Source organism: Xyrauchen texanus, chromosome 5 (assembly GCF_025860055.1).
Source record: "Xyrauchen texanus isolate HMW12.3.18 chromosome 5, RBS_HiC_50CHRs, whole genome shotgun sequence".
In the NCBI taxonomy this organism is placed as follows: domain Eukaryota; kingdom Metazoa; phylum Chordata; class Actinopteri; order Cypriniformes; family Catostomidae; genus Xyrauchen; species Xyrauchen texanus.
The window spans coordinates 39,684,821-39,710,401 of record NC_068280.1 but is presented as its reverse complement, the minus strand read 5'-3'; the positions used below and the strand labels follow the sequence as shown (position 1 = coordinate 39,710,401).

At 37.8% G+C, this 25,581-nt stretch overlaps 1 protein-coding gene across 1 annotated transcript; it reads left to right on the top strand.

The window, feature by feature from the left end:
• Window positions 1-603: 603 nt before the first annotated feature.
• On the top strand, window positions 604-25,010 carry LOC127644050 (heparan-alpha-glucosaminide N-acetyltransferase-like). Its single transcript, XM_052127062.1, has 18 exons — window positions 604-915; window positions 3,391-3,506; window positions 3,738-3,874; window positions 4,402-4,520; window positions 4,742-4,811; window positions 6,599-6,668; window positions 10,798-10,895; window positions 11,293-11,369; window positions 11,695-11,725; window positions 15,375-15,535; window positions 18,197-18,312; window positions 18,781-18,902; window positions 20,220-20,346; window positions 20,511-20,597; window positions 20,784-20,861; window positions 22,198-22,268; window positions 22,570-22,682; window positions 23,023-25,010. The coding sequence occupies exons 1-18, from the start codon at window positions 822-824 to the stop codon at window positions 23,202-23,204; spliced, it is 1,869 nt and encodes a 622-aa protein (XP_051983022.1). The 5' UTR covers window positions 604-821; the 3' UTR covers window positions 23,205-25,010.
• The last annotated feature ends 571 nt before the right edge of the window (window positions 25,011-25,581 follow it).

Below are 25,581 nucleotides of genomic sequence, written 5' to 3'. Positions count from 1 at the left end.
TTAAAGCATTTTAGCATAAGGTGGTCTGAATACTTTCTGAATGCACTGTATATAATATATAAACAGGCACAATTCCAATTTAATTTTAAGGCCTATCAATTAATATACATTGCTTATCTTTGTACGATTTTGAATCTATAAATAATATGTTTAATTTCTGAGCAGTGTACAAGGTCACATGTGATTTAGAAATAAATGAATGACAGTATGGCTGTTTTTCAACACCTAAGATTTATATTTATATTTAATGTTGGATTTTATATTTAACATTTATTTAACATGTATATATACCATTTATATTTAGATAAATAATTCAGATTTATATTTGAGTTTTACATTTTGATTTACATTAGATTTAAAATTGCAGATTTAGATTTAACATTTAGATGTGATATTTGTTTTTTAAGTATTTGTTACACAATAAATTGATTGAAAAAGAGAGAGGAAAAAATATCAATATCAAACGCTTTACGTAAATCCGGCTAAATTGAGCAGATTTTGTTGTTAAATTTAAACAGTTTTTGTAACGCTTTTTTATTTTACAAACGGCGCCCCATACATAGTTTGTTCCGCTTTTATGGAATTTCGGAACTTCCCAAACGCGTCTACGATGCAGAAATGCAGTCTAGGCACTGTAGGCAGCTCATTTGATTTTGAGAGTCAGCCCATGAGTCTGTACTTTGACCTTCTTCTCCTCCAATACTTGCTCTGATAGGAGGGAGGAGGGATCGGACTCGGACTCGGAAGTATGTTGTGACGAAAAAAGGAGAAATCTTTAGATCTAAAGAGCATCGAAAGCCGGAGGCAGTGAATCTAATGTTATGGCATCTGATGGGGAATATAGGTGGACGGTTTGGGCTATGATTGTACTCATGTTAGCTGCATGTGCAGCTCATATGACAGACCGACCAGCCTGTGAGTGTCATTTTCCGCAACACCAACGTTGTTCTGATCTCATATATATTAAATATTAAACATTTCTTAATGAGGTGGTTCGTTTTGTTTGTTGCTTTTGTTATGTTAGCCAGCCAGCCAGCCAGTCAGCTAGCATCACTGTTAGCTGTTTTTAGCATATGCTATCTATCCTATATATATATATATATATATATATATATACACACACACAGTTGATGTCAGTTTACATGCACTTATCGACAGTTGAAGTAATGAACACTCCTTTTTTTTTAATCACTCCACAGATTTAATTTTAGCGAACTCTAGTTTTGGCAAGTAGTTTAGGACAACTACTTTGTGTATGACAAGTATTTTTTCCAACAATTGTTTACAGACAGATTGTTTCACTATTAATCGACTATATCACAATTTTAGTGGGTCAGACGTTTACATACACTAAGTTAACTGTGCCTTTAAGCAGCTTGGAAAATTCCAGAAAATTATATCAAGCCTTTAAATGTTTAATTAATTTCTGATAGAAGGTGTACTGAATTGAAGGTGTACCTGTTGGTGTATTTTAAGGCCTACCTTCAAACTCAGTGCCTCTTTGCTTGACATCATGGGAAAATCAAAAGAAATCAGCCGATACCTCAGAAAAAAAAGATGTGGACCTCCATTAGTCTTGTTCATCCTTGGTAGCAATTTTCAAGTGCCTGAAGGTACCAAGTTCATCTGTACAAACAATATTATGCAAGCATGAACACCATGGGACCACGCAGCCATCATACCGCTCAGGAAGGAGATGCTTTCTGTCTCCTAGTGATTAACTTAATTTGGTTTGAAAAGTCCAAATCAATCCTAGAACAACAGCAAATGATCTTGTGAAGATGCTGGAGGAAACAGATAGACAAGTATCTATATCCACATAACCCTATATTGACATATACTGAAAGGCTGCTCACCAAGGAAGAAGCCACTGTTCCAAAACCACTATAAAAAAGCAAGACTACAGTTTGCAAGTGCACATCGGGACAAAAATATTTTTGGAGAAATGTCCTCTGGTCTGATGAAACAAAAATCAAACTGTTTGTCCATAATGACCATTGTTATGTTTGGAGGAAAACAAACTTACAAGCCAAAGAACACCATGTCAACTGTGAAGCATGGGAGTGGCAGCATCATGTTGTCGAGGTGTTTTTCTGCAGGTGGGACTCGTGCACGTCACAAAATAGATGGCATCATGAGGAAGGAAATTTATGTGGATATATTGAAGTAACATCTCAAGACATCAGCCAGGAAGTTAAAGCTCTGTTGCAAATGGGTCTTCCAAATGGACAATGACCCCAAGCATACCTCCAAAGTTTGGCAAAATGGCACAAGGACAACAAAGTCAAGTTATTGGAGTGGCCATCACAAAGCCCTGACCTCAGTCCGATAGAAAATGTGTGGGCAGAACTGAAAAGCATGTGCAAGCAGTTCTGTCTGGAGGAACAGGCCAAAATTCAAGCAACTTATTGTGAGAAGCTTGTGGAAGGCTACCCAAAAGGTTTGACCCAAGTTAAACAATTTAAAAGCAATGCTACCATATACTAACAATGTGTATGTAAACTTCTGACCTACTGGGTATGTGATGACAGAAATAAAAGCTGAAATATCTAATTCTCCCTACTATTATTCTGACATTTCTCATTCTTAAAATAGTGATCCTAACTGACCTAAGACAAGGAAAGTTTTTATACTATTAAATGTCAGGAATTGTTAAAACTGAGTTTAAATATATTTGGCCAAGGTGTGCTCAAATGTTTGTTTGTGTGTGTGTGTGTGTGTGTGTAATATATATATTGAACTTCACCCTAGCATTTTTTTTAGATAGTTTGTTTTGACTTGTTTGCTTTTATTCTTTGTCAACTAGATACTTGGTTTTACTCAGTATGATTCTCCAACAGTATTTGCACACAAAAAGCCACAACAACAGCATTTTACAAAATTCTAAATGTTTCATGGTTTCAAATGTCCCTCCTGAGACAGATCTGGGCAGTTTTGTGATGTTTCTTGTGAGGCAGATTAGTGAAGGCATGTGACTGCAGGAGAGACAAAGTCACTATTGTAATGTTGTAGAGAGCACTAAAGCAGCTGACCCTTTAGTTTCATTTAGGAAACCTGCAGTTAGGTTGAATTGAATTAGAGGTAGACACTGAAGTGTACAGAGTGGTGAGTATATTTGGAAATTGATTCTTACTGTTTTTCATAGAGAGACATAGTGAGCTGCATAGCTAGACAGCATTTGTTGGGCACTAAATGTGCATGTGATTTTTAAAATGTTGTCTAGGTAGACAGCTTTTGAGGGCTTGTCGTTGTAGTCTCTGATCATATGGGAATATATATACAGTAAATAAATTGCACTAGATCTTGCTGCAAGGTTAAATGTGATGTATTTGTGTGCATTGCAAATGCTTCATAATGGTGAAAATCTATTTGTTTTTTCTTTTCTTTTAGCATCTCACCCTCACCGCAAGTCTTACGTGCTAAAAATGGACGAGGCAGCCCTTTCAGTCATAAATGAAATCGAGAATGAGATAATGCTCTTCGTGCTGTCTGATCACTGCTATCAGGTATCAGATATGTGTGTTCTATAGATAAATGTACAGTTTACTCACCTATGTCATGCATCCACATTATATGCCTGATCTTGAAGTTAATACATAATACAGTAAGGATACTGTAATGATACAATGTAATTTGCTAATACCAAAATCCTAATGCCATAGTATTTTTTCTCTCTCTTTCTCTCTCTCTCTCTCTCTCTCTCTCTTTCTTTCTCTCTTTCTCTGTGTGTGTGGTAGTGTTTGCCCCAGCCATTAGGGATAGTACCTGCTGGCCCAGGTCCTGGGACTCCGACTACAGTGGGGTTTGTTGTAGGCACACAACATCCTTTGACATTGCAGTTAAACAGCACCCCTGCCAACCTAGAGCTGTGCAAGTGAGTCATGCATTTATACATTTAGTTCGCCCAAAACACAATTCTCTCATCATTTACTCACCCTCATGCCATCCCAAACTCGTATGACTTTCTTTCTTCTGCTGAACTGAAACGAAGATATTTTTAAGAGTGTATTAGGTGTGTTTGTCTATACAATGCCAATGGGGTCCAAAACTATTGTTTATAGTTCTCACCCAAAGCGATCATAACGCTTCAGAAGACATGGATAAAATGTATTACTTTTATGCTGCCTTTTTGGAGTTGTATGGGCAAAAACACCTCATACATTCTTCATAATATCATTCTTTGTGTTCCGCAGAGGATTGTCATATGAGTTTGGGATGTCATGAGGTTGAGTAAATGATGAGTGAATTTTCCTTTTTGGGTGAATTATCCCTTTTAATACAGAACAATGCCAACTGGTGTACATACTGCTGTATTACTTTTATGCATGCATGTATTTGAGAAAGATGTATTTTGTTTTTAAGCTTTTTGTTTTTTGGCCTTGATGGATTTGTTTTTTTCAGAATTCACTTCCACTTTGGGGAGCAGGGCAACTATTCTTTGTGGGTGAAGAACCTGAATAAGCCGTCACAGGTCAGCTGCACTATGGTGACTGATTCAGAGCCTGTCAACAACTACCTGCGTGAGTCTGATTTATATCTTCCTCATTCCGTAACTCAAAGGTGCAATTTTTTTGTTTGTTTTTTGGTGTTGTAACAGAAGGTGCATTTGTACACAATATTGACCATTGACAGTGCTAGATACAATTGCTGTGGAAATGTATCAATTTTTTTATTCTACTAAAATGATCTAATAATTTGTTAAAGATCTGACTGAGTGGTTTTCTCTCTTTGTTTTTTTCAGCCATTTTGTTTGCGTTTCTGGTATTAGCTGGATTGGCTGCCTTAGCTATGATTTGGAACACCGTTAAAAGGTACACACATCTTGCTATATCTGCATTTTCTTTTCTCTTAAAGACCCCATGAAATTGCTTCATGAGCCCAGATTTCTTTCTTTTTTTTTTTTTTTTACATCCTAATCAAACATAAAATTGGTTTGTGACACATTGAAGGGTTTGTGCTCTTTTTAAAGAGCACACACTGATAAAACGATAATTTGCTATTGCTAATCAGAAGTTGGTTGTATTAGAGGGAGGTGACAGGAGGAGAGCATTTTATTGGACCTAAATTAAATATAGATTTTTGGTCCATTTTTCCAGAAGTGAAAGACTGTAAATTTTAAATGTGCTAAAATGTAATTTTGTTAACGAAGATACTCACTAACATAAAGATAATCACAGAAGATGGACTAAAAACACCAAAACTCCCATTTGGATTTGCTTTTAAGGTGGAATAATTTTTGGGAGAACTATTCCTTTAAAGAGCAACATGCAGGTTGAATTTATAACTGAATTAATACTTTATATTGTCTGCAGAGGTCTTTTAAAAACACATATGTAGAAATTACTAATGAAATCTCATTTGATGTAGAGATTTTGATGAAAATGTGCTAGGCTCTGGAATACGCCTTTCCCGCTATCAACGCGTCATATGACGTAGGGCGAGGCAAACAAAAGAGCTCGCGGTCAGCTCTCTGTGACACCCTCACAGGAAGGAGGACAAGAAACGGAGGATACAACGTAAGGTAAGGAATTTTTATTCGTCTGTCTGACAGCCACTTTATATATACACACACACACAAGCGCACTCAGTTGGCTTGCTCTGTTCCCCTCTGTCTCTGCTCTCCGGCTGTTGGCCTTTTAACCGCTCTCCTCACTCTACTGAAATTAGAGACAGGTGTTAGTCATAATTTGGCCCAGGTGTGAGCGCCCTTACCGCTTCTCTCTCCCGGACGGGCGCTCGACCACGCCCCCGCTGCCACACTCTCATTGTGGGTGTTGATGTAGTTAGAGCAGTACAGAAAGTTTTAGAGAAGCCATAATGGTAAATTATTGTGTTTGTGCTGGTTGCACGAATTCCAGCCTGTCAGGACATCGTGTCCATCATTTTCCTTCTAGAAAAAACAAGGCTTTTCGGTCTTGAGTGCGTTTTGTGCAGGTGAAGAGAGCAGACTTCACTGCCGCGTCTGTTACCACACACTCGGTCGTTTGTGGCGCACATTTCACTCCGGAGAATTATCGACCTGGAGATTTGTTGGAGTCTCGGATGGGATTTCGGAGTAAGGACCACGTGAGGCTGATTACTGATGCTGTTCCCTCGGTGCACTCGATGGAATCAAGTCCACCGTCAAAGTGTACACCGGATTTTGGCGCGGGCTGGACTGGAGGACAAAGTGCTAACGTTAGCAGACATTCTGTGCAATCTAAAACGAGGACTTAGCAGAGTAAGTCTTACTTTTAATTATTTTAACTCTTAATTTGCTCATAATTATAGGCCTGTGGGCCATCATAGGCATGTTCGTCCACACCGGAGAACTCGGTTTCTTCATTCGCATCCATTGTAACCTGAGCTTGAACTTGACCAGACTCCCTCGCCCATTGTCACTTCCGGTTAGTGCTTTATAGACGCGGAAGTTATTTTATCACAATTTATCTCAAAATATCGTTAATGGCTAAATAGATATTACTCCAGTTCAGAAAATCTAGTTGTTTTATCATCAACATACACTATGCTATATAGGGGTGTCCAACCTGCATGTTGCTCTTTAAGCATTTCAGTAGTGTGATGTGATGAACATTTTTACATTTATAACACTTTTAAGGCTGGATGTTGTGAGAAATCTTCTACTTCACTTGGGGAGCACAGTGGAGACTGAGAGACTGATAAACTCGGTAAGAGCTTGTCACTAACACCTTTTGTTTGCTCTCTTGATATTGTGAGATGTCTCTGCATGCTTTTCACATAATTTAAAGCAGATCCTCAAAGCAACAAATATAGCATTTTTGTAGCAGTTGAAATACAGCATCATCACTCTTTAATGGAATAGTTCACCCAAAAATGAAAATTCTTTCATCATTTACTCGCCCACATGCCATCCCAGATGTGTGACTTTTTCTTCTGCAGAACACAAAAACAGATTTTTAGAAGATTATCTCAGCTCTGTAGGTCCATACAATGCAAGTAAATGGTGACCAAAAATGTTATAAGGCAGAATAAAAGTTCTGTTTCATTCCTACTGACCGCCAGAGGCAGTATTAAACACTACTGGATTATCGCAGCGCCAGCCAGATAGGTCGAGAGAATATACCAACAAAGTCACATAGTGACGTATGCTGAGCCCTGGGGGTTATAAACCACAGCCGCTCAGCACTCTGCCTCTTTCGCTTTCTCGCCTGGTTGAGATAGGTTGTTTTTACATAAGTGATTGCGCTGTCAAGTGCAGCTTACAAGAGCAGCGAGATATCATCCTCACAAGCTGTGTCAGCGCGCATCTATGCCACTTCAACGGATTTGAAGTGTTTTTAGCCGCATTTTGGTGAGTTTTCATTCTTTTTCGTCGGTAACACTCTGTGCCTCTCGGTGCTATCCGGTGGCTGGTGTTTTCCGCGCTATAAGTTAACGGTCTCCCGTTGACATTTTCATTATTCACGGTTGTTCTGAACTTTTTTCCTCGAACTTATGTGATACTCTGCGCCCCTTGGTTTAATCCATCGGCCATTTTAGACATTTATTAATTTTTTCGTGAGATATTCTGGACATTACCTGTCTGTTCACCCGCAGGAATTATATAATATTTTTTTTTTTCCTGTATTCTGCTTCGTTACGATCATTCTGCTTGAATTAAACCTTACGGTTCTATCCGAAGGTGTTATTAGCGAGTAACTATGGCTCACAGCTCGATTGCCACTGGTTTCCCACTGACTTGTAAGCTGTGCCCTAATAATCTCCTCCCGGACGACGGTCATGACATCTGCCCGTCGTGTTTGGGTGTTCAACATCTGAGAGAGGCTCTCACGGACCCGTGTCTGCACTGCAGTCTTTTACCTATGTCGGAACGGCGGCTCCGTCTTGCTGAGTTAGACCCCAATTCAACGGTGAAACTCGGGCAGTTGGATGTAGCCCCTTCTCGCACTCAGAAGCGTAGGGCGTCTGCGGCAGCCAGCGCTCCCCTCCCATGTAAGAGGAGGGCCACATCGCGAAGTGATGAACATTCGCGTGTCGAGGAAAATTCACTCTCTAAGACGGTTTCTGTACTTTCTTCAGAGATGGCGGAGCTGAAACGCCTGCTGCACTCGCTTCAGCCTGTATCATCTGCTACACCTGTGAAGATGACACAGGAGGATGAGAATGTTCTGAATCGTGGAACCAGGGAAGAGTCGCTTGATTCCCCTCGTTTTTCACATCAATCTGACTTGGATGTGCTTTCTACGATTGCTTCTGACTCTTTTTTTCATGATCATGGGAATGCTGTGAATGCTGTGAACCATCACCTCAGGATGTTTTCGCTGGTTTTCCAGCAACGGAGGGGTCGAGTGGGGGGTCAGTCCAGTCATCTGGACAGGCCCAGCCCTCTTCTGATGATACTTTGGCTGTGCTTCGAATGGCTCTTGCTCGTCTAGGACTTGATGAGTCACCTGTCCAATCTGCCCAAACCAGTGTCTTTTTCAGGCAGGCCACAGCTGCGACTTCTTTTGCCATGCCACCATGTAAAGATTTTTTGGCCGAGTTTTCAAATGCCCTCACTGGTTCTGGTCTGCCTAAACGGCGCTCAAAGATTGCTCGGACGTTAGCGTCTATGGCTGAAGCAGATTCCATCGGGGTCAGTCGTGCCCCAGAAATAGAGCAGCCTGTTGCAGCTTTGGTGGTGTCTCCTGACGAGGCTCTACGAGGGAATGTGCGATGTCCCAGTGCGCAATGTGGTCGCACAGATTCATTACTGAAAAAGGCATACGAGTCTGTTGCTTACGTAACTCGTGCATAAAACACAATCTGTCAGTTACTACTTGCTGCTACCAGTATGCTAGAACCAGCAAATGTTGATCCCTCAATTTCACAGTTTCTGCAAACGGCTCTTTTGGCAACGGGCCACGTAACCCGCGAGCTGGGTAGTCTTGCAGCCACGCTTCTGGCAGCCCGCCGCCAAGTGTGGCTTGCCCAAGCACGGCTACCTGAGGACTGCAAGAAAACCTTGAGAGATCTTCCATTCGTTCCCGGGCATCTTTTTGGTCCTAATGTTCCGGAACTTTTGGAAAAGAGGGTAAAGCTGTCTGAGGCCACTCATCAACTGACGCAGGTACAGCGCAACCCTACCTTTAGGATGCCAGCAGGTCAGACCCGACATCGCTATGCCACACCGGAGCCATATTTCCGCCAGCACGCTATACCTCAGTCGCAGCCCCCTCAAAGGCCTCGGGCTACTGATAATGCTAGAGTTTTTCGGCCACCTCATCGGCATTTGCCAGGAGGACCCCGTCAGCGCCCCACCGCGACCACTAAAAGTCGCACACATAAAGCCTGAGACACACAGGCCGGCGGTCAATCGTTTTTCAGTAGAACAGATAGAGTACTGGAGGACCAACACCGCAGACCCTTGGTTTTTGACGACTCTGAGCAGGGGATATACTCTACAGTTCCGACGCCGGCCTCCCAGATTTTCAAGAATCGTTCCTACGGTTGTCAAAAATGCAGTTTGTTCAATGGCCCTCTCTCTGGAAATTCGTTCACTGTTACAGAAGGGAGCCATAGAAAAAGTTCATTCCCTAGTTCAGGAAGAGGGGTTTTATTCAACATATTTTCTTGTTCCGAAGTAGGACGGTGGTTTCCGCCCAATTCTCGATTTGAGGCATCTGAATTTGTTCCTGAATGTCCTTCCTTTTCGAATGCTGCGCACAGCTGACGTTCTTCGGTCTGTGGCAGCAGACGATTGGTTTGTAAGTGTCGACCTGAAATTCACATCCCAATTGCTGTTCATCACAGAAAGTTTCTGCGTTTCAGTTTCCTTAATCAAGCCTACCAGTTCAAGGTTCTACCTTTCGGTCTTTCCCTTGCTCCTCGTGTCTTCACAAGGTGTGTGAGCGCAGCTCTGTCTCCTCTTTGGATGAGAGGTATGCGTATTATGCCTTATCTGGACGACTGGCTTCTTTGTGCCCCCACAAAACAGCAGACTGTGCAAGACTCCAGACTGCTTTTGAGACATGTGCAGAAGTTGGGGTTTTCTGTGAACAAGAAAAAGAGCTGTCTGAATCCAACACAGACCACTACGTTCATAGGAATAACCCTGAATTCTCGCCTAATGTCTGCCTCCCTGTCTCAAGAACTAAGGCAGAAAAAAAGTTATCCATAAGACTCTGAAGCTATCCAATTGGTTTTAAGTGAGAACAAACCAAGATGTAACACATTTTTTACTCTACATCTTGCCGTTGCAGTCTCTAGGCACAATCATGATTTCAAGCTCAATTACACTAGTGCTTTACAAATGCACAGAGCGTTTGATGGTGCTAGGAAATGTAATCAAGCTTGAAATCATGATCACCAAGGAGACTGCAGATGTCAAGATTTATATTGAAAAATAAGTTGCATATTGGTCTGTTCTCACCCAAAACCAATTGGATGGCTTCACAATTCATGGATTAAACCACTGGATTACTTGTATGCTGCCTTTTTATATGCCTTTCAGAGGCTTTTAAGTTTTGGTCACCATTCACTTGCATTGTGTGGACCTACAGAGCTGAGATATTCATCTAATAATCTTTGTTTGTGTTCTGCTGAAGAAAGTAAGTCATAACACATCTGGGATGGCATGAGGGTGAGTAAATGATGAGAGAATTTTCATTTTTGGGTGAACTAATCCTTTAATTTACTGTGTCTGTGCTGAGTGTTTTTGCAAGGAAGAGCTGTGATTTCCAAGTGGTTAAAAAAATCATTGCCATGGAAAGGAATCTTAATGATCTCATCTCTTCACTCTCATTAATTTGCCCTCTCTCTCTCTCTCTCTCTCTCTCTCTCTTTCATTGTCTTTAGGAGCTTGGCACTCCAAACATATTGGTAGATGCCTCCACTGAATCAATAATTCCATCCACCACTGGACGGAGGCTTCGCTCTTTGGACACATTCCGTGGGTATGTTGCTCTTTCACTAATTATCTTAAGGATTGAGATGAATATTATTATACACAGAAAGGAAACTGCATTACTCAAAGTGTGAAGCTGGTAGTCCACAGGTAATTAGCATTTTAGTATGTGCGCTATACTGAAACAGACTAATTAAACTGACTGACATTGAGGCAAATATTATACATTTTAGTTTTTTTATGTTGTTTAACAAAGTTGAAAGGTTTGCCAGTTAATCTTATTTAACAATTGGTGCTTGACTGCAGTTGGCCTAATTATTCTGAGGATAGTTCTGATGGTGAATATTTGTTTGTGAAAGAGTTTATATTTCCTTAAATAAAATATGTGTACTGTAATGATTACATTTTTAATCCAATGACACAAATTCCCTCTGTTGTCTCCACAGCCTGGCTCTTGTCATTATGGTGTTTGTGAACTATGGAGGTGGACATTACTGGTTCTTCAGGCATGAGAGTTGGAATGGTAAACTCCTATCCAAAATCATCATTATGAATGATTTGACTTCTACCTTGTTTGTTACTTTAACCAATCTCGGAACCTCTATTTATAACATTGAAGATCATTTACAAAGCCTTTACATTTAATGTATGCATTTTAGGAAGTGATCTTTTATTTATTTATTGTATTTTTTATTTATTGTATCTTCAACTCAAATTTAGTTGAATATGTCTAACAAGTACTGCCAAATTAATAAATGTAAATGTAAGTACTTCACATGAAGTTGAGATAAATTTAATAGATAGTAATATGACAACAGGAAGTTAAATATGTGTTCTTCCTCTTGCAGGTCTCACAGTGGCTGATCTCGTGTTTCCTTGGTAAGCAATGCAAAAGACTGATTCTTCTCAACAATGCATAAAGCTGCTCCCCTACTGTCTGCTAAATTTGAGTTGTTATATTATACGGTGGCATATTGGGCTGCAACAACTAATTGATCAAATCAATAATGAAAATAATTGACAACAAATTTCATTATCAGTTAGATTAATATATGCTGTGTGCATGGAGAAACTAATTCAGTGACCTCACTTTACAGCTGTGAAAAATATGTTTGCATGATAACTCGCACAGGAGTACTTTATACATTTCAAATACGAGCAGAAACATACATTTTAATGTGGACCGCTTGCTGCATCAGGTGCGTTGACAGAGTGCTTGTGTTGTTTCATGCAGTTCTTTCTTTCCACATAACTAACATTTTAATATTTACATTCAAACTTTTTGTATTTACCACAAGTGAGTATCTGTTCACTTAGCGAGCTAGCGTGTAATTCTGCATCAATTCAAGTGTTCGCAACAGAGAAAGTGTGCACAATCATTTTGATTAAAATGCGCTTTGCAGTTTAGTAGTCCTGCAACATCATATTGTTGCATTAGTTTCAATGTTATAAATTGCTATCATATCGATGTCTCAGAGGTCAAAGTCTGCAGGGTTTTTGTTTTTGTGATTTTTATTTTTTTTCTCCCCAATTTGGAATGGCCAATTCCCAATGCGCTTTAAGTCCTTGTTGTGACGTAGTGGCTCGCCTCAATCCGAGTGACGGAGGACAAATCTCAGTTGCCTCCACATCGGAGACTGTCAGACCATGCATCTTATCATGTGGCTTGCTGAGCGTGTTACCGCAGCTTCCACTCACAACTCACCATGCGGCTCACCAAGAGTGAAAACAGGGTTTCCGCGGGTCTTAAACATTTTTAATTTACCCTTCCGCAAAATAAGGCCTTAAAAGGTCTTAATTCGGAGCAACAAGTCTTTAATTCATATGGTCATGGCATTAAATGTTGTATGAGGGATTGTTATCTCATTGCATTTAAGTAGGGTGACCAGACGTCCCGTTTTGAAGAGGTGTGTCCAGATGTCCCGACAATTTTCTAAACATTATAATTATGTCCTGGTTTCTGTTGGTAGGCTCACTGATTTTTTTCGAATTATATTTGATGTATTAATTTTCCTCTCGCTAGTGTCTTTGGTATCGTTTGCAGAGAAGAGAAGCAATTTTGATGCGTTGCACGTTGATTTGACGATACTTTCATTTTAGTCTTTCTGCGAATCTGCTGAAATGTATCTGGATACCATGGTAATGACATCATATGCTTGGCGCATGCTCTTTGTAATCTTGTCAGTTAGCACAAATAGAAACGCACCAATAAAAAATTTGTTTTCAACAACAAGTTGAAAGAAGCCGATCCATTTCTTCATGCAGCACGTGAATATTTAAGCAAGTATTTACCTGTAATGTTCATTTCCCCACGAGCACGGAAGTAAATCAGACAATGTCACATTTAAAGAGCTACACTGCACTTTTTATGTAGTACAAGCACTTATATTGAGATGTGGGGGTTGTATTTTGAATTTTTGGTTACAATTCTGTGGATTTTTGTGAAGTGATTACACATGCAATATGACATCATTTGGATAGGATAGGCTATAAGGTTAAACTTTGAAAAAGCTAAATAAAAAAAATTTAAAATAAAAAAAAAATTAATTTTCTCAAACTATATAGCCTATACAGTTAAGTGCAGAAGTTTGCATAACACTATTATTTTTATAAGTTTACACACCCCTTTCAGAATGTATACAAATAGCCTATAAGAGATTATATTGTTTATGTAGCATTTCCCTTCAAAAACTTCATAACACAAAATGTACTCTTATTTACACATCATACTGTTTAAAAGTTTGCACCACTTGGTTCTTCTTATGTTGCCTTCTTGAGCATCAATAATTGTTTGCACCTTTTGTAATAGTTTTGTATTAGTCCCTCAATTGTCAAAATCTGGACCTCATATATAGCCGCTGTTGTGAAGAACTCCAATGTGCAGAAGATGCTGAGAAACCAAATAGTTTTACTGTAGTTGGATATTTATTTTAAGAAAAGTGGACACCTTCACTGGTCTACAAAGCAGGGATTCATGAACAATTATTACACAAACAGTCATTGATCCTCGAGAAAGCAACACACCATATTAGAAACCAAGGGAATGTAAACTTCGTAGCAGGATCATGTGTGTAAATTCAGTTATTTTTTTGTCTTTTGGAATATATGTTATGTCAAATAGCTTCTTTGGGGCAGTACTAAATAAAAACAAAATGCAATTTTTATGATCCCTTGTTTAAAAAATGAGGGATACCCCCCTCCCCCACACACACGCACATTGATTCCTTACATTTTCTTTAGAAGGTCTTAAAAAGGTCTGGAGAACCACACATTATAGCGACCATGAGGAGGTTACCCCATGTGAATCTACCCTGGCAACCGGGCCAGTTTGGTTGCTTAGGAATCCTGGCTGGAGTCACTCAGCACACCCTGGATTCAAACTTGCAACTCCAGGGGTGGTAGTCAGTGTCAATACTCACTGAGCTACCCAGGCCCCAAGTCTGGAGGTTTTAAAGTGTTTTAGATGGTTTCTCCTCAAGCGCATTTTGTCAGTGCGAGAGAACCAATGCCTGAGTTGAAATTTGAGAGTTTATGGAAGTTTACAGATTAATAAACTATAGTAAACTACTGTACATATACAGTAGTATATTCATCTGCAAACTTTCATTTTCTCTCTCGCTTTCAACAAAGGCAATGATGAGTATAATGTATAATAATGCTATGGGGAAATATTTCATGGTCCTGATAATGTCAAATGTCTGATTTCACCAGTAAAGTTATATTATGGCAAAAAAATATTTTACTGGATAAGCATATACTGCCATTGGCATTGAAACACTTATTCTTTATATGTATATTTTTTTTTCTTCACATTTTAGAATAATAGTAACGTCATCAAAACTATGGAATAACATAAATGGAACTATGGGAATTATATTGTGACTATAATATAATAAAATAGAGAACATTCAATTTTTTTAATCTGATTAATTGATTAGCAAATAATTGTTAGTTGCTCCCCTAGTGGTATAGTTGTGAAACATTTTATGAGACTTTCAATGTTTTTATTTGATCTGCAAGGCACATCAGCGCTGGCATAAGTGATGGTGTAACTGAGCCAGTTGAGTTTAAATGGGTGGTTATTACTGCGGCTAAAAGGAAGTGGCATAGTAAAAGCTAAAGGGTATAAGGTGATGTTTTACATCAACAGCAAACCCAATAACCTTTATTTCTGCTGCGCAGCTGAAGCAAGCATCTACTGCAGTAATAATCAGTTTAACTTAAGTCATGAGGCCTTTAAACTCATTTCATCAAAATTCCTCAATTGTTTTATCATTTACTCACACTTACGTCGTTCCAACCCTGGATGATCTTCTTTCTTGCATGGAACAAAAAGGAGATATTTAGCAGAATGTCCAGGCTGCACCCCCATTAAATAAAGGTTAATGGTGACTACCCACTTTCATTGTGTTGATATAGCATCATGAGGGTGCGTAAAGGATGAACAAATCTATTGGAAATCACCACAGAAAATGCAGCATCTTAAAACAGGAAACTGAATTTCTGTCTCCCTTTCTCTTTCTCACAGGTTTGTGTTCATTATGGGAACATCCATTGGTCTGTCCTTGAGTGGGTCGTTGCGTAGAGGCATCAAACACACTCATCTTCTGTGGAAGGTTTTCTGGAGGAGCTTACAACTCTTCCTCATCGGCGTCATCATCATTAATCCTAACTACTGCCAAGGACCCTGTAAGCAGTAACACATTTTTCCACTTTTTCTTCTTCTCCTTTGAGCTCAAAAATGGTATACATGTACTAATTTATGAATTGTGTAAACTGCAGTAAGCCACATCATTAGTTGAAACATGAAAGAAATTAAGTTCCTGTTCATTAGATTACATGCATGTAATCAGTGGAATGTCCCATGTACACTGAAACGTCCCCATTAAATCAGAATGTGAGTTTTGTGGCTTTTTGTGTTGAGGTCATCTATATGTTATTGTTCTCTTATAAGTTGACATACAGATTTACAATTTACAGTCTTTGGCAGGCTGTGACATAAACTAAAGGCTTTTGGCGTTCTATAAAAGCACAAGCCCTTTCAAATGTCCCACTACAACTTTCAGAAGGAAAGACATCCACACAGGAAAGAAAATTGTGTTTTCTAAGAAATGTCATGTGGTCCTTAATATTGTCATTTCATTATACACTCACTTAGCACTTATTGTTCTAATAAAGTGCCTTACGTGGTCTTCTGCTGTTGTATCCCATCCATCTTAACCCTCTGGGGTCTGAGGGTGTTTTGGGCCCTGGAGAAGTTTTGACATGCCTTGACATTTGTGATTTTTTTCAGTTGCAAAAGACATATTAATGGCTAAAGTCTGATGAATATGGATGTATTTCACTCCTGTGGAGACAAAAGACCTCTCCCCTGGGCCTATCAATGAGGAATGTGACAGAAAGAGAATGACTGTGAGGAGACTTAATGATCAAAATCAAGTTTTAAGTTAAAAGAATTAATATGACTATAAATTTTCTTTACATAAAGACTTTTTTTTTTTTTTTAATTTTAGACCTACACTACCATTTAAAAGAAGTCTCTTCTGCTCACCAAGACTGCATTTATTTGACCCAAAATACAGTAAAAACAGTGATATTGTGAACCCTTTTTACAATTAAAAAAAACAGTTTTCTATTTTAATATATTGTAAAATGCTATTTGTGATCAAAGCTGAATTTTCAGCATTATTACTGCAGTCTTCAGTGTCACATTATCCTTCAGAAATCCTTATAAGATGGTGATTTTGTAATATGGGCATATTTAAAGTGCATTTTAACATCACACCCAAACACATATTTGCAAGCACAAGCTTTGATGATGATAATTAGGCAGCATAAACACTAGATAAAATATAATCTAAACATTCATATTATTTTTATATCATATTACATACCATATTTTTATCATACATCATACAATTTAAATACCTGCTTTAGCCGAAACAACATTTAAATGTAACTAAAACTTGCTTATTAGGACATATTTAAAATTTCAATACTCTTAATCCTGGCTGGCAAGTCTGGAAACAGCCCCACTAGTAAAATATGTACATGTTTATATAAAATAGCATGTCAACTAATGAAAACTAAATGACATACTCTTGAATTGTATCCTCAGCTGGATCAAGACTCTTTTCAAAATACAAACGTTCATTGGGGTCCCACTCTTCTTCTGAGAAAAATGTTAACTCTTCGTCATTATCCAGGGATTTCCTCGCCTGTGTATCGTGCTGTCTTTCAAACATGCATAAAAGTGAATAAACTGCACAGTCGGGGGCTTTCACCATTTGCATTGATCGTCTCAGCACATTACCGTATGAATAGCGCCCTCTGTATGTAGGTGTGATCACATTAGAGATAATTAGCTGAGCCAGTAAAAACTGTATATCGCTTCGTTTCAAACAGATTACATTGCAGGAGAATATTTGTTTTGAATATTTTTATTTAAAAGTAGACATTTTAAGCTTTCTTTTAGACATATGTTTCATGTTTGTGTGATAAGTATTCGCAGAGTTTCAGTTCATTTTTGTAACGTGTTTCAGATATATGCTCTTGAACATAGAGACTGCTGTAAGCTCACCCTTTTTATTTTACAAAAGCACAAGGTTTTGTTGTTATTGAGTGTACACAAATAAAAGTAGACCCTTTATTAGTCCCTAATGATCTCTTACACTTATCTGTATGCCCCAAAATGCCGAAGTATTTTATGTTGTTTCTGCTGTAATGACGAAAAAATCCAGCAGGATGCACCGACGCGTCCGTCGACCCCATAGGGTTAAGGGTCGACGTGTTGTGCATTCCGAGATGCTATTCTGCTTACTACAATTTGTGGTTATCTGAGTTACCGTAGCCCTTGTGTCAGCTCGAGCCTGTCTGGCCATTCTCCGTTGACCTCTCTAATCAACAAGGCGTTTCTGTTCACAGAAGTGCAACTATCTTTTTGTTTTTGGCACCATTCTGAGTAAAGTCTAGAGAATGTTGTACATGTAAATCCCAGAAGAGCAGAAGTTACAGAAATACTCAAACCAGCCTATCTGGCACCAACAATCATGCCACAGTCGAAATGACTGAGATAAAAAAAATTCCCTATTCTGATGGTTGATGTGAACATTAACTGGAGCTCCTGACCCATATCTGCATGATTTTATGCAATGCAATGCTGTTTAGATAATCACATTAATAATTAGGTGTACAGGTGTTCCTAATGACGTTCTCAGTGAGTTTATGTTAAAGTTTAAGCAATGTAGACAATATGAAGGTGGATTATGTTATGAAATGAAATATTACAATGAAACCATGTATTTAGGTGCTGAAGTGGTGTTTTATGCATGCGTACATGTGTCTGTGCAGTGTCTTGGGATTCCCTGCGTATTCCTGGTGTATTACAGCGTCTGGGCTTCACCTACCTTGTTGTGGCTGTTTTGGACCTTGCTGTGGCCCAGGACCGAGTCCACAACCTGTCAAGTGTGAGTGAAGTTATCTTCTCCAGTCCAAACATACTGTATACACACACACACAGACACACACACACATACACACTCACAAATAATCTTTTTACACACATGCATATTTATACAAACTCTATAAGTCTTTGACTCTTAACAGGGTTCCCATAGTCATTTTTATTTAAAATAAAAAATGCATTGTAGAATTTATAAATATTTCAAATAGTACTCAGCTAGTTATGCTCAGAATATTTTTTCGGCTACAAATTGATCTTTTTGAGAACAATCATTATAAATATATTTTGAAAGATTCTTATCCAGTATTCTTGAATGACTGGAAAGGTCATGGAAATTCCATACTCATATAGTGTGGGAACCCTAACTTAATCATTAAACATGTTTGATGTCAATTTGTAAAGTATAATCATTTGTTATTTTATTTGTTATAATAGTCATAATTTCAAATGTCTATCATCTTTTTGTTCCTAGGAGACATGCTGGTACTCCGTACATGAAGTCTGCCTCTACTGGCCTGCATGGCTGTGTGTGATTGCTTTGGAGACAGTGTGGTTATGTTTGACCTTTCTTCTCCCAGTGCCAGGCTGCCCAACGTTAGTAAAATATTTCTCATAATCTTGAATGTATTATATACCAAATGTCAGTCTCCACATCCCTTGCCATCTTTCACAGTCACAAAGAGATAATATAACAATTCTTGGCAGAATCTACTGTTTTGTGCCTTGCTAAATTTACAGGGCACTTGTATATGAGTGTGTATTTGAGATTTGAGTGGTATTTATAAATGGAAAAACTGAAGCTTAGCTTTGAAACAAATCCTAGTAAATCAGAAATAAAAATACATTTCCTTTTTTATCCTGTAATATATATTGATTTAAAAATAAAACATTGCTAGTCACTTGTAATTGTTTACATTTGATGCATGAGTTACACTGTACAATAAGGTGCTATATTAATTTTGGATAATGTTAATTTATAAATATATAATTGTTAGTTCATAATACGTTAAATGTATATTTCAACCAAAAATGAACATTCTCATAATTTCTTTAACCTTATGCCATTCCAGATGTGTATGACTTTTTCTTCTGCAGAACAGAAATTAAGATTTTTAGAAAAATATCTCAGCTCTGTAGGTCCGTTCCTTACAATGCACGTGAATGGTGACCAGAGATTTGAAGCTCCAAAAATCACATGAAGGCACCATAAATGTAATCCATATGACTCCAGTGGTTTAATCAATGTCTTCAGAAGCTAAATGATAGGTGTGGGTGAGAAACAGTTTAATATTGAAGTTATTTTTTACTATACATCTCTACCTTCACTTTCAGAAAGTGGGGATTTATAGTAAAAAGGACTTAAATATTGATCAGTTTCTCACCCAAATTATATCGGCTGAAAACATTGATTAAACCACCTTATTATTTTATGCTGCCTTTGTGATATTTGGAGCTTCAAAGTTCTGGCCACCATTTTTTTGCATTGTAAGGAGCTGAGATTTTCTTCTAAAAATCTTTGTTAGTGTTCTGCAGAAGAAAGTCATACACATCTGGGATGGCATGAGGGTGAGTAAATGAGATCATTTTCATTTTTGGGTGGACTATCCCTTTAATGTTTATGTACATGACTTCTAATATACACAATCTATTAGTATATGTAGAAATCAACATTAACCAAAATTAATAAATGCTTTAATGTATTGTACATTGTTAATTGCGAATTTGCGAACTAATGTTAATGTAAATATATAATTGTAAAGTGTCACCAGTGCATGGCTGCTGCATACATCAAAATGAAATGCAACTGAATTGCATGGTTTATGCCCATCTATTGTACAGAAATGTATCTTGCTTATTAAATTCATGATGCAAACAATGCTATTTTGTTCTCTTGATGTGTCTCTCCTGCAGTGGTTATTTGGGTCCAGGGGGCATTGGTGACTTTGGCCAGTTCCTAAACTGCACTGGGGGGGCTGCGGGTCATATTGACCGCTGGCTGCTCGGAGACACTCATATTTACCAGACGCCTTCATCACGGGTAAACAGACACAACACAATAACTGAGAAACACTTTGTAACCAGACAGGAGCAAGTATCTGCAAGTCAGGCCTATTTAGTCAAAACTGGCAAAAAACACACACTCGTTGTGCCTGTACTGTACTAGCTGATGCAAGTTATTGTGTGTGCATGCATGCATCGCAGGTTGTGTACAAGTCCATTGCACCATTTGACCCTGAGGGTGTTTTGGGAAGCATTAACTCCATATTGATGGCATTTTTGGGACTTCAGGTGAGTTCAGTTGAAAGACACTTCTTTTCTTACACCTCATTATAGATGACATGCTTTTTTTTGTTATGCACACAGCAACAAACTGTTTTCGTTTTTAGTGCTCTGAAATCACATTATTAGAAATCACATGATTAGAGATCACCTCCATTGCATTCAATAATTGTCCAGCTCTAATGTGTGTTCCAGGCAGGAAAAATTCTGCTGCATTACAGGGACCAACACAGACAAATAATCACACGATTTCTCATTTGGGGATCCATTTTGGTATGTAAACCATTTTGATATTGTTTTTGTAACTTTTTTAACATTTTAAAGGTGCACTCAGTAATTTTTCCTCATTAAAAAAGTTTAACTCCTAAAGCCATGAATTGTCATTTTGCAATATATGTAGGAAAGCATGACCACTCACATTAAAATGAAGACTCCAGTCATATCAGTGACCTTATAAAAGCTGTTTTATTCTACATGGAAAGGTTGCGCACATGGGAACTGCCATTTCAGAATCACATGACCAGCCGAATACTAATCTCAGTAACTGTCTTGTTATTTGACACTTTCACTAATTGATTGACGTAATTATGACTGTCTCTGAATATAACATTTCTACAAATGCATCTGAAACTGAAAACTATTGATTTTAAATGATGCTGCATCCAAGCCGCTAGGTGCCAGTGTGCATACAATATGACACAAAGACAAAAGTTACTGAATGCACGTTTAAAAGAATAGTTTTGAAAACGTTATGATAATTCACTCACCCTCATGCCGTTTTTATTACATACTGTATGATTTACGTTCTTCTGCATGACACAAAAGATGACATTTTAAAGTATGTTGCTGTCAGTTATTTCCATAAAATATCAGATAATAGTGACTCACTTGAAAGCTTAAAAAAGGACTCTTACATCATATTCCAAGTCTTCTTAAGGCACACAATAGGTTTTGGTAAGAAACAACCCAACATTTTAGTTATTTTATAGTGCAAATTTGACGTCCGCATTAGCTCTCCATTGTGGGTTCATGGGTCCATGAAAGAAGCTTACATTAAGAATATAAATATGATGCTTCATGGCGTTTCTATGTATTATATTATGTAATGTACTATTACAAGCCTATCATCTAAAAATTACAAGTAAGGGATAATGCACAGTCAGCTGGTCATTATCGCAAAATAAACCAAGAAAGGGTGATTGCCCTGAGGCGAAATGGACCGGATGACTGTACATTTTCCCGCTTATTACGCATCTTCTTTCCAAGCATATAAATAAATGTACATGAATTATTGAATTGAGTAGAAATTATGTGAGAAGAGACTACAGATTGATATGAGAGACATGAATATAGCACAGCTAGTTACTGACTGCAGAATGCCATGATTGACCAATAACAATGCAGTATTCCAGAAAGCCATGGAATAGTGTTTGTTAATGTTATTAGTGAAAGTTAAGTGTTTTATGTGTTTTTTTTTTAATTTTTTTTTATTCAAATTGAATTTGAACTCCTGCATGTCAGTAGATTAGATTAGTAAAATCTTTTATTTAGAAGCTTTGTTTGAAATTTAGAAGTGTGAAAACTTCATGCTGTCTGTCTTAACATTAAGGGGATCATCTCAGCTGTGCTGACCAAGTGCTCCAGAAACAATGGCTTCATTCCTGTTAACAAAAACTTGTGGTAAACCCGGTCTCCCTATAGATATAGCACTGTATTTTTTTATATTTTTATTTCACCATTAGATATGATGAATATTACCATTGACGTTGTTACCTTTTTTGGTTAAAACTGTTCAAGGTTAGTGCTTAAGAATGAAGCATTTCAGGTTTTGTTCATGCATGTAAGAATGTAGCTCATTTATGAGTAGGAAGTAGGATACCAAATTTGCTTTCCTATTAGAACAGGAATGTGTAGCTTGAGCTGTGACATGTTTGCTGTGCTGATTGTAGGACTCTTTCCTGTGACTTTTGTTTGATTTCAGGTCATTGTCCTATGTGACGACTCTCAGCAGTTTTGCTTTTGTGGTTTTGGTGTTTTTTTACTATATGGTGGATGTGAAGAAGTGGTGGTCTGGCGCACCCTTCTTTTACCCTGGTAAGAATTTTAAAGCTCACATTTCACAAGCAGAATGAATGTACCTTAACCAAAGAATACACCCTCTTCCAGCATCAGTTCATTGGATACTTGCATTCACAATTTGACTTTTACAGCTGATTGTAGTACTAAAATTGTAATCTATCCAAAAGGATATGCAAGTCACAGTCCCATTGTACATAATGTGTGTTCATCATTCCACATCGCTGGAGTAGCTAGAAGCCTTTGTGTTCACATTCTTGCAGAAAACATGTTTTGGGCCTTAATATTTATGTGAACATAACAGAAGTATAAATAAAACCGTAATGTGACTGGATTGTATTTTACTTTAATTTGTCAGGTATGAATTCCATCTTGGTGTATGTGGGCCATGAGGTGTTTGAGGAATACTTCCCCTTCCGTTGGAAGATGGCAAACAGCCAATCACATGCTGAGCATCTGGCACAGAACCTCCTGGCCACTTCTATATGGATGTTTATAGCCTTCCTGCTCTACAGAAAGAAGATCTTCTGGAAGATTTAAGGGTGTATCTCTCTTCTGCAGATTTTCATGGGACCTGCACTACATTGTGAATTCAATCATTGGGATTATTTTGAACATCTCATAACATTAGTACCTCGTTTGCAAATCGCAAACAGAAACTCATGGTCTAGGACTTGATCTTGGATAAAGAGCAGAAGTAAGAAGAGCACATGTGGCAGTGCCAAGACCCCTCTGTGGACTCAGTCATGTTCTCAGTGGAAGATAGTGAATGCCAGGAAGGAAGATTCTGATTTCACATTGGATTAATGTTTATCCTTATGCACAAAGAGACATTGTTATTGAATAATGACATTTCTAAATTGTTCCTTATATTGGAGAATTCCAAGAGTCTGAGATGAAACTCTGATTATGTACTAGTTTATGAAATTTAGGTTTGTTAAAGGGTTAATTCACCCAAAAATGAAAATTCTCATAATTTTCTCGCACTCATGCCATCCCAAATTTGTATGACTTTCTTTTGCTGGACACAAATGAAGAATATTTCAGCTCTGTAGGTCCATACAATGCAAGTGAATGGTGACCAGAACTCCAAAAGCTCCAAAAATTCATCATAAAATAATCCATAAGACTCCAGTGGTTTAATCCATGTCTTTTGAAGCGATCCAGTTGATTTTAGGTTAGAACATACCAAAATGTAACTCCTCTTTTACCTGTACATCTTGACATCAGCAGTCTCCTTGGCGATCATGATTTCAAGCTTGATTACACTTCTTATAGTGCCATCTTGCACTTGCTGTCAAGAAGTAGGAAGTGTAATTGAGCTTGAAATCATGATGGTGCCTAGAGACTGCAATGACAAGTTAAAAAAGGAGTCACATTTGAGTCTATTATCACACAAAACCAATTAGATTGCTTCAGAAGACATGGACTAAACCACTGGATATTTATGGATTACTTTTATGTTGCATTTATGTGCTTTTTGGTCACCATTCACTTGTATTGTATGGACCTACATAGCTGAGATATTCTTTTAAAAATCTTCATTTGTTTTTGGAGAAAGAAAATCATGCACATCTGGGATGGCATGAGGGTGAGTAAATTATGAGAGAACTTTCATTTTTTGGTGAACTATTGCACTAAGGTACTCATGTATACCATTGTGAAACAGAGCAAATGAGAATGAGAGAAAACCTCACAATGACAAAACATGCGAAAAGGTCCTTAAAACCTGCAGAAATGATGCACCCTTGAAGTAAATTAAAATTACAGTTTTAATTTAGATGTCATTAAAACCCTGAGGCTGCTTTTATAGGTTTGTCTTTTCTTTTTTACTCTGTGGACTTTTTGTTTTTCTTTGGATACTGTTGTTTTATTCTTCATACAGTAGGAAGAATGTATTATGATTATAAGGATGTGTGTTTGTGAGAGAGGAAAAGATAGAGTGCCCTACCTTCTCAAAAACTCAGGAGATTTGCACAACTTGGAGTGCCAAATATAGTATGCTTTACAAATGCATGGTTATATATGTTTACTACAGTTCATTACAATTTACCAATAACATGTTACACCTCTACCATAGAAATCAAATTACAGGAAAAAAAAAATAACACTTATTACTGACATTATTTCCTTACACATTGCTGCTTGTACAAATTATTGTTCCAAGAGAAGGGAAAATATTGTTGCCAATTCACAAAATCAATTCCATCTGTATTCCATTGTTTTTTTTCTGATTAATTTTAATTGATATATTAAAGATTTATTCAATTTGTATTGCACGTCCACATGTATAACTTTGTTTTATACTTTACAACATGGGACATGGTGGGAATAAAACAATTTTTTACCACAAGATCTTTTTATCTTATTTCTCCCTGCTTCAATAGATCTTGTTCACAGCAGCGCCAGCTTGAATTTTTCACAGGACTGACAGAGGCTGTAAGGGATAAAAACAACATGCAGTCTTTTCAGTGGGTTGTACTGTTTTGTGTGTGTGTGGATAGTTTTGCTGAGGAAACATTGAAATAAATATAATTCCAAGAAATTTCAGTTAGACAAAAAACTATTTTTGATAGCTTTATACTGTGCAGATCTATCCCTCACAGCCTCATTTACATTCATATCAAAGATGGCGTTAGAGTGAATATGGTATATTGCTGTTTACTGACAAATCAGGTTGTGGTGGCTAAAAACAATTCACAGAGGCTAGAAAAAGAGATTGAGAAGTGTCAATGGACGTCAATAATTTCAGTGAAAAATTACGTAAAGATGTTGTTCCTCACCATCACCTGTCTTTAGAAGACTTGGAATATGAAGCATGAGCTGCATGGTCTATTTTAATGATTGTGTGCTCTTAAGCTTTAAAGTGAGTCAATATCAGCTTCGATTGTATTAAATAGACAGACTGCGATATTCA